The sequence below is a fragment of the Crassostrea angulata genome, chromosome 7 (genome assembly GCF_025612915.1).
Source record: "Crassostrea angulata isolate pt1a10 chromosome 7, ASM2561291v2, whole genome shotgun sequence".
In the NCBI taxonomy this organism is placed as follows: domain Eukaryota; kingdom Metazoa; phylum Mollusca; class Bivalvia; order Ostreida; family Ostreidae; genus Magallana; species Magallana angulata.
Genome location: NC_069117.1, coordinates 23664505 through 23674481, shown reverse-complemented (window position 1 = coordinate 23674481; position 9977 = coordinate 23664505). Strand labels below are relative to the sequence as shown.

The window sequence follows — 9977 nt, the reverse complement described above, 5'->3', positions numbered from 1 at the left end:
ATTAAATGAAAAGTTTTACCTTACGAAATCAAATTAATAAGTATTCTTTTAAAAAATAATCATTAAATTATATCTTCTCCTTATAAAAAATATTTTCTACAAAGTTTCTGGCACTATATTTTTATTCGCAGAAGCGAACTAATTAACATGTTAATATGGCTGTTCCATGTATGGTTCATATTTCATTGGATGTCGTCAGTCCTAAAACACACCAAGCTGTGCAGATAAATTATCATACCACGCTAACGCGCGTTATTCAATTTGTCTGCACCGCTTGGTGTGTAATAGGGCCGACGACATCCAAAAATAATTATTCAATGCTTAAATCAATATTTATTGAATAATTATTACACGTGTCCAATGTTATCATGCACATGCAGTTTATCACAACAAAAACTAAATCAATATGAATAGTTAACAATAAATCGTCAACTATTACATACATATTCATGTATAAATATAAAAAAAATAAATCTTTATTTTGAATGTATTCAAGATCAAAAATTTTATTGACACGGTTAACAACTCAGGAGAGTTTTAAAAAATTAAACGTTTTACTTAGCAAGACATGTTTAACATACTAGCAGAAATAATGCAAAAAAATACAAAATAATTAACTCAAAATATTTGAATCTACTTTTCAATTTCGGTATTACTCATTTAGAACTTAAATCAAATTCAAGAATCTAAAATAAATATTACATAAAAACACATCTCTACAAATATGATTTCATTCCATTCAATCCTTTATATCGAAAATGTCAGCATTAGTAGCCCGATCAACCCGTAAACCGATACTTCCATCACGGAATAAGTGAATGCAGGGAAACAAAATGGCGATGAATTTTCCAGGAACTACGTCACTCCATCGAAAATGTGGCGAAGGATCGTCGTTTGGGAGGTAGAAACTAACATAGATTTCCCTTCTATCAGAGTCCTGAAAAAACTTTTTATAAAAAATTAAATCACATTACACATGTACATGTAAATTAAATAGCTTAGTTAAACTCATATGCACCTGTCCATGTATCTTTACGTGTATGTGAAATTTGAAAAAAATATTTCGTTACGCTGTTTTTTTTAAAACAAATATTGAGTGGGAACTTGCCTGTAAGTAAACATTATGCCGACCCCTGTATCCATGAAATCTTCTAATGTAGGACAGGAAAACAAAAGGTTGTGTGCAAATATTAGAGCCAAGCATTGAGATTTTCTCCATTGGTATTTCCCGAATTCGAGTAATCAAAATATAATTTGGAAACTTTCGTTTTATTTTTTCTCGGGCTCTTTCGCAAGATGATGCAGATCTCTCAATAACTAGTACCAAGTCCGCGTTATCCTGTACATGTAGCGGGTCTTGTAGAAACGATAATATCGAATGAGACCGGGCGTGGTTTATTGATACTAAATTCGTTTTCTTTGAAGTTTCACCAATAAAACCAAGTGTTGTAAAAGTAGGGAAAGGTGAAGGCCCCTCTTGAAATTTTTGCGCTTGTATAGCTTTGCAAGTTTCTCTGTGGTCATCTTTATCCTGATCAAGACAGAAAACAGAGCAATAAGTTGCGGAATTTCAGTCAGGACATGTTAAACTTGAAGGTTGGCTTTTACATCGATAGCAAAAAACTTTTAGGCCTTTCTCTATTCCTCTATTACTTTCATGTGCATGGACATCATTGGGATCAACACCATTATTTTCCTCAGGAGTCACAAGGCCAAAGAGTGTACATTGTTCAACAGTTAACGGCTCTGAGATTTTTGTTTTTTCGGTGCGCAATTTACACAATGTTTTATGTTTTCCCCAGTCTAAATGTTGACAAGATTTTGAACAATAAAAACCTGCACTACAATTCTCGCAAGCGTTGTGTGTACCTTTCACTCTACAGTGAGCACAAATTGACAATGTTTCATCATCTTTTTCTCCGTCATTTTCTGTTTCACCTTTCTCTCTCTTGCAATTAGTTTTATGAGTTTTCCAATCAACCTTCTGACATTGTCGAGAGCAATACCTTATCTTGTGACATTAATATATTCTTTGCAAGTTTTCAAGTCAGCATTTTTTCCGCATACCGAGCAGCAATCTATAACTCACTACTCTTTCCATCTTTTGTTTTATTCTGCCTTTTATAAGGTTTCTGCTCTTCCTTTCCATCTTTTACTGCTGATTTTATTTGATAAAATTGCTTGGCATTCAACTCTATGTCATCGACTCCAGTCTTCTTTCTGGCACTCTTTGGAGCAGTACGACACTTGAAGACACCCAACACATCTCTTTAGACGCTTTGAAGACCCATAACAGAAACGACACACCATGGAATCTGATTTGATAATAAGTATATGGTCATTCTGAGGTAATACAGTGGTAGTATATCATTTTTTTCTATTTTTTAAACTATAAACTCACACTGGATCAATATCGAATAAAATTAATAAGTCATACATTTAGGTATATATTTTTGATATAACATATCACTATTTGAAAAGCTGAGTTTTTAGGTTTATTAAATAAAAAAACAATTAAAATCAGCAAAACCATCATTTACGTAAAGAAAAAAAATTGAGGTCAAAATGTTTGTTCATGTTTAAAATTTGTGGCCAAGTTAGATATAGGCTAAAGGTGAGATCAAGCCAGGTCAAGGACGAAGGTTAGGCAAATCCAGGTGTAAGAGCATACTAATCGAGAGAGACTTCATGTACCCACTGCTGATGAAACACAATCAAATGTAGATCCGTTTTCGCTATTTCATGGTGGTGAACTATCACAGCGACATTTTAAAATGCGGATCATGTATAATTTGATAATTCAATCTGATTGAAATCAGATTTACGAATGAAAAAAATATATTTTAGGAGAACATTTTGCGCTGACTGGTAATTGTAAGATTAGCGAAGCTATAGGAAATGTGAAATAAATGATAATCCTAAGTAAAAAAAAAAACATGGGGGGTCATTAGGAGGGCTTGATGGTCGAGGTCATTTATATACTGTATTGATTTTCTTCTGAAGAAGAGATCTATATAAAAATATAGCAAAATATCCAAATTTAAAAGGTAAAATATGTGGGTATTTACTAAATAATAATTTATACTTAAACAAATCATATCTTAAAGTTTAAGGTAGATCCGATGGTTAATGTGTTGACCACCCAGCCTACTTAACAAACTTTTCAACATTTTTATGTCAGCTTTGTAGATGACATGACATTGTGACGTGAATTAATATTATGAATACGGTTATAAGAAACAAGAACTATTAACAATATTTTACCCTGGCTGGTCGCCAATTTGCATTGTTCTCTGTGTCCCTCCCTCCAGTGTCCTCTCTGACAGTCCCTGGAGCAATAGTACACCTCCTTACATCGACTACATCTCAGTAAGTTTAATGACCTTTGGCTGCAATAGCTAAACCTCCCATCTGCATCCATCGTCACAGTCCAAGATTTGCTGTATATCGCTAACTTTTTTTTATCTCTTTAGATCAAATAGATTTTCTGACTGTTGCCTGGTGACTCTGCATAGTATCAATAAGAATTATTCGCAGAATGAGAAAGAAAACCGAAAATAAGAATCTAGCGGGACAAATGCTTCAGCAATTTTCAAAGACAAAGCGGGGGTCGCTCAAAATAATAAAATAACTTAAAACTGTACCACTGGTTTTTAAATTTAATTGGCAAAAACAACTCAAACCTGATTGTAATCAATGCAATGATTCTATACTTGATCAATACGATATTTTAGGATCTACTTCCTATGAAGAAATAACAACAACGACTGAGTATCTCAGTATAGAAAGCATTCACTGTCCGCTTTCTTTTTACCTTTTAACCATAACATGGTATTCCTACCGCAACGAATATTACTAAAATCCCACAGCACAACAATAACAAATCGGGGCGTAACACTGAAATCATTAAACTTATCATATTTATATATGTACCGTAGAAATACATGGCATTTTATATCAGTTCATTTTTTAAAATAATATTTACAAAATAACTTTATCAAATTTAACCATATCTCACATGTATATTTAACACAGTATGAAACATTATGCTTTTTCGCATATACATTCCTCAGTTTTACTTCGATTTTTCAAATTTTTACTACTAAAAAGGCAAACGAAGCATCAAAACGGTTAATCTGACGCAAGCGTAAAAAGGGGGGTGCACACCTTTTATTTTTCTGAATACTCGTATGTCTAAAATACGTGGATTAAAAATTACCATGATCGTATTGGGTTCATTCATTCAAGTCCTGGTAGAAATAATTTATTCATCAGTATTGTACTTATCTTGAGTTATTGATTTATAATCTATGTGTTCAGGGTGCTTTATATAAGATAAAAATCTTAATATACATTAAAGTATTGACTGCTTATTTTTAGATGTCGTCGGTCTTGTAACATACCAAGGCGGTGCAACAAATTGAATACCGATAATGATAATTTTTTCACCGCCTTGGTGGTGTTATAGGACCAACGACATCCAAAAATAAGCATCCAATGCTTAATATATTTATATTCAAATTGATGTTTAGGAAGTATTTGTGTATAGTTGCTTTTCAGCCATTTTATAACCTCTCAGTCAGGGATATCAAACATACATGGAAAAGGCATATAAACATGTTATTTAGTTCACTTCTGCGACTAAAAATATATTGAGCATTTCTGATCAAACTTTGTCCGTTGTCGTCATTGTCGATAACTTTTCACATTTTCATCTACTTCTCGTAAAACCACCTAGCCAATTTCAACCAAACTCGTTTCAAATCTTTATTGGGTAATTAAAAGGGGATTCATGTTTGGTCAAATGCAGGGTCATGCACAGATAATGTAGATTTAAGATTGTTCAAATCATGATTCCCCTTGTGTAGGGTGGGGCCACGATGGTGATCGAATTACCACTTATTGCTCTATGATCGTTGTGACTATCTTATCTGTATACATTAAACCAAGTTCCGCATGTACAGGAGAAATAAATACACAATGTTCTTCATTTTTTTTTTATTAATATACATGCATCTGACGTGTTTCTATAACTGTTCCAGTCAGAGGATATTTCTGATGATTTCAACGGCTCACTCAATTTGCTTCTTACGTCTTGGTTTTCTTGTATATAATGACAAAAGTTTGCTATCATATATATTTATTTTCTTTTAAATATATTTAATTTATTTATTTTAAAAGTTGATTTAAAAAGTAATTTCACATACTGAACTTACTTAAGAAATGCACACATCGTATAAATGTCTATTAATTCTAAGTCAACAATCAAATGCTTTACTTAAGTATATATTCGTTATTGATTTTTTTATCTTGAAAAAACGAAAACCCATCTCAACCAATTCATCTCAAAATAATATTATCCCAAAATCTACCGATACTCCAAAGTATTTTTCATTTGGCATACGTTACACCAACATAATTTACCCCAAACTGAGATATGAGTTTATAACTTAGTCCTTTACATCGAAAATGTACGCATTAGTAGCCTTATCAACCCGTAAACCAACACTTCCGTCAAGAAATGAATGAATGCAAGGAAACAAAATGGCGATGAACTTTCCTGGAACTACGTCACTCCACCGGAAGTGTGGCGAAGGATCGTCGTTTGGAAGGTAGAAACTGACGTAAATTTCCCGCCTTTCAGAGTCCTGAAAATGTCAGAAATCCTCAAAATAATATGTCACGTTGTTCTGAAAGAAAAGCTACTGCTTAAAAGGACGACGCATAAATGCAATATCTTATCATTAGCTGTCGAGATATTTATAAAGCAATCTATTATTATATAATTATCTTATTAAGTAATGGGCACAAACTTTCGATTCGAATATGAAAAGCATTTTGTGATCGTGTGTTAAACGTGGCATGTCACGTGGATAAAATTAACATGTATGCTAAATAAAATTAACCGGTGGTTTAAAACTACTAGTATATGACTGCTGTTTTAGAAATTCAAAAGATTTTAACCTCGTATGATTTGAACTTGCCTGTAAGTAAACATTATGCCGCCCTCTGTACCCATGAAACCTTCTAATGTAGGATAAGAAAATGAAGGGCTGCGTGCAAATATTTGTGTCAAACATAGATATTTCTTCGATCGGGATTTCCCTGACACGGGTAATCAGAATGTAACTAGAAAACTGACGTTTGATCTTTTCACGAGCTTTTTCGCAAGATGTCGCAGATCTTTCAATAACTAGTGTCAAATCTGCATTATCCTGTACACAGAGCGGATCCTGTGGAAACATTACTGTCGAATGGGACGGAGAGTGGTTAATTTCCCACAAGTCTTCTTTCTTTGAAGTGTCCATACCAAGCGTTAACGATGGGGGATAGTGTGATGGCTTCTGATAAAGACGGTGTTCTTGTATATCTTTGCAAGTTTCTTTGTGGTCATTTTTATCCTGACCCAAACAAGTTACTGAGCAATACGTTGCAGAATTACAGTCAGGACAGGTCAAACAGGAACGCTTGCTTTTACACCGACAACATAAGACATTTGCGCTTTTCCCTATCCCTCGATTGCTTTCATGTGCATGGATATCATTGGGATCGAGTCCATTATTTTCCTCCGGAGTAACGAGACCTAAAATCGTGCATTGTTGTACACTTAATGTCTCTTTGATTTTTGCTTTGCCAGACCGCGCTTTACATGAACTCTTGTGTTTTTTCCAGTGCGACTTTTGACAAGATTTTGAACAATAGAACACTACACTGCAGTCCTTACAAACTCGGCTTGCACTTTTCGATCTACAGTGAGCACAGATTGGCGACGAATTCTCGCTGCGTTCTGTGTTGTTTTCTGCTCTGCCTTTCTCTTCCGTGCAACTGGTTTTATGAGTTTTCCAATCAGCTTTTTGACATTCGCGAGAGCAATAATATTGCTTGTCACATTCTGTGCAAGTTTTCAAATCACCGTTTCTTCCACAAAACGAGCAACAATCTAACGAAGATCTGCTTTTTCGATCATTTGCATTGCTCTTTCTTTCATATAATTCAATTTCGCTCATTCCTTCCTTTCTATTTGTTGTCGCTTGTTGTAGTCTTTCATTCTTTTCTACGGGTGTCACTGCTTTACATTCGTCTCTGTGTCTTTGACTCCAGTCCTCTCTCTGACATTCCTTGGAGCAGTAGAACGCCTGGAGACATCTTGCGCATCCCTTCAGTTGCTTTGAAGACTTATTGCAGAAACGGCACACTGTAAAAGATAATCAATATTAAAATAAGTTTTTGAGAATGTTTTTGCATTAACAAAACGAAAATATTAAACAACCGGCTTTGCTCTACATTAAAATCTCTTTTTCTTTTTCATCTATCTAAAATTGAGGTAGTCAACATTCAATACAGTTTGTACATTTTATTTTTCTGTTTTTTAACATACTTTATTATATGTTGTCATTATTCAAAGTATTTATTCTTGTTCTTACACTGGCTCCCTACTATTTGGCAATCCTCTCTGTGTCCCTCCTTCCAGTGTCCTCTCTGACAGTCTTTGGAGCAGTAGTAAACCTCCTTACATCGACTACATCTCAGTAAATCCGAGGACCTTTGGCCGCAAAAGGCACAACTCTCAGCTGAATTTATATTCAAAGTTAATCACTTAATGTTGTTACTAAAATATCGATCACATCGTTATTTTAGAATTTTTACATTTTCCAGTGTATTTATCTGTAATATACTTACCTTTATCGAATTTCTTTCATAGGTAGAGAAAAACATTACAATAATTTGCATGTTGCATGAAATGGGCATGTGTTTCACAAAATCACGTGACTGTATTGTACCGTATGGTAATATACAATCTGCACGGGGTAAAAAAATTGATGTGTTAAACAAATAGGACGTAAGTCGTCCACTGTTGGCGCACAGTGGGATTCGCATATTTAAAGACAAAGAAAATTGCGTAAATACTCACTCTGTAAATGAAAAATTTGATCGTACAAACACGTAACTACAAGTAACTAGGAATCATCCTTTGACGTTTATGACGATATTAATACGGGTCGGTACGTGATCAAACGTCAAGCCTTTTAGGCTTTATGGATTTGATCACGTGATCGACCCGTTTTGAATAAAACAATAATTCCTTTATCCTTAATTTGATTAAAGTTGAATATAAAGACATAAGGGATCTTAACAGAAAATGCAGCTATGCAACTTTACAAGTATTTTAGATGTTTTCGTATTTGAGCTAACATCTAAAAATTTTAACATACAGCAAGACGTTTCTCTAAAAATACACATTTTTAAACTAAAGCCACGGATTCCTTTCATAAAATCTTGTAGTTACGTTACATGCTTCCTGTATAATGTATTCCATTGATAAAATTACCACATTCCGATTTGATTTTTATTCTTACCCTGGCTGCCCACTATTTTACAATGTTCCCTGTGTCCCTCCGTCCAGTGTCCTCTCTGACAGTCCCTGGAGCAGTAGTACACTTCCTTACATCGACTACATCTCAGTAAATCCCGGGACCTCCGGCCGCAAAATGTACAACTTTTATCTGCGTCCATTGTCAGTGTTAATGTGTTCAAGACTAGATATGTTTGGTCTAGTCGGATTAAACCAATTTTTTTGCCTAGCTTTCAGTTTCACCAATTCTTTGAAAGAAAACTGAAAATAAGAATCAATATTTTCAGGGACGTATATACGTCAATGATAGATTGTGCAGTACCTTGTAATATTATTTCATGCAGGTCAAGGAATAAAGGGGGTCTTATTGATAAGAGTGAAAAACATTTTTTGAGTTATCGCTCTTTGAATCTAAGAATATAGCTTTGAATATATCATTGTGTACCCTGTTCACCTGTTCAGGAAATATGAAATTTAAACATTAACAAAGTACATGTACTTCCTTTTGATCGTCACTGATGAAAGAAATTCACCACAGAAAGTATTGAGCGCACTAATAACCCGCCCTCTCCATTATAATGCTTCCCGTCGATTCAATCTGATGACTAACGTGGTACCCAGGCTGTCTCCCTAACCTGTTTTGTTTAGACCCGTGTCAGTTTTCCTGCCTTTGTGACATATAAAAGGTTTCATAAATTTGAATTCAGTAAGTTTTTAAATTTGGAAAAGATGGTTGACTGAAAAACATTTCAAACGAAAAATAACCTAATTATAGAACTGGATAATTTTATGGCATTTAATCTTACTTAATTGAAATGTATTCAATTCGCCATGCAGTAAACCGGTGTTAATCATCGGAGATATAGAAAAGCATGATAAACTACATGTATATTAATGTATTTCACATTTTGACATATACCTCCCGTCAAGCCAATTTCATCTTAAATTCATATATAAAGTTAACAGAAAACGTTTCTTTTACTATGTGGAATTTAAGCTTCCTGTGTATTAAGTATTTTAAAGTATCTGCCAAAAAAAAATCGAACTTTAACCCGCAACCCCTCATCAATTCCAGTCACCTTGTGTTTAAACCCCTCATCAACTACAGTCACCTTGTGTCAAAAATATTTTAGTGCAATGTGTAAATACATGTATTATACTGTTTACAGGGTAATAAAGGTGACATAAATATTTACCACTCCTTCTGTCTCTTTCTCTGTGTCCTGTTTGGACATTCAGTACATGTAGCATGAGTCTACTTCATAAAATACGTGTCGTCATTTGACCTATCTTACTTTAATGAAAATAAAGAAAAGTGGTGAAGTTTTGCGTCATTTCATTTTTCGGTTAGTAGTTCAAAAGATAATAGACTGGTATTGATTTTTTACAACAGTATCATATTATCCGAAACAGCATACTGATGGATGGGTTTAATATGCGTTTGAATTTTAATTAATTTATATCTACCCACTGAATTTTCACATGGACTCAAATATCGCGGTTTCTTTTGAAATGTTTTAAATGTTGACTACAGTTTTATCAAATGTAAATGACTTAAGTTGAAACGCCATAAGCTCGCCTTATTTCAGTTATTTTAGAATTGAATTAGTTATCTGAATGTGGC

The 9977-nt window shown here is 34.0% G+C and overlaps 1 protein-coding gene and 1 pseudogene across 1 annotated transcript; both read right to left on the bottom strand.

The window, feature by feature from the left end:
• Nucleotides 1-1079: 1079 nt before the first annotated feature.
• LOC128191247 (uncharacterized) lies at nucleotides 1080-3421 on the bottom strand (annotated as a pseudogene).
• A 1573-nt stretch (nucleotides 3422-4994) lies between these two features.
• Nucleotides 4995-8631, bottom strand: LOC128192644 (uncharacterized). The gene is made up of 4 exons (XM_052865504.1): nucleotides 8358-8631; nucleotides 7425-7571; nucleotides 5985-7195; nucleotides 4995-5648 (listed from the first exon to the last, which is right to left on the bottom strand). Exons 1-4 carry the CDS (start codon nucleotides 8512-8514, stop codon nucleotides 5451-5453), a joined length of 1713 nt encoding a protein of 570 aa, XP_052721464.1. The 5' UTR covers nucleotides 8515-8631; the 3' UTR covers nucleotides 4995-5450.
• Between the last annotated feature and the right edge of the window lie 1346 nt (nucleotides 8632-9977).

Excerpts from the sequence above, each read along its gene's own strand:
- LOC128192644 (XM_052865504.1), bottom strand. The coding sequence starts at position 8,514 with ATGGACGCAGATAAAAGTTGTACATTTTGCGGCCGGAGGTCCCGGGAT. Across the intron at positions 7,572-8,357 it reads TAAAATAGTGGGCAGCCAGG|CTGAGAGTTGTGCCTTTTGC; the intron begins GTAAGAATAAAA and ends ATATAAATTCAG. Across the intron at positions 7,196-7,424 it reads CCAAATAGTAGGGAGCCAGT|TGTGCCGTTTCTGCAATAAG; the intron begins GTAAGAACAAGA and ends TATCTTTTACAG.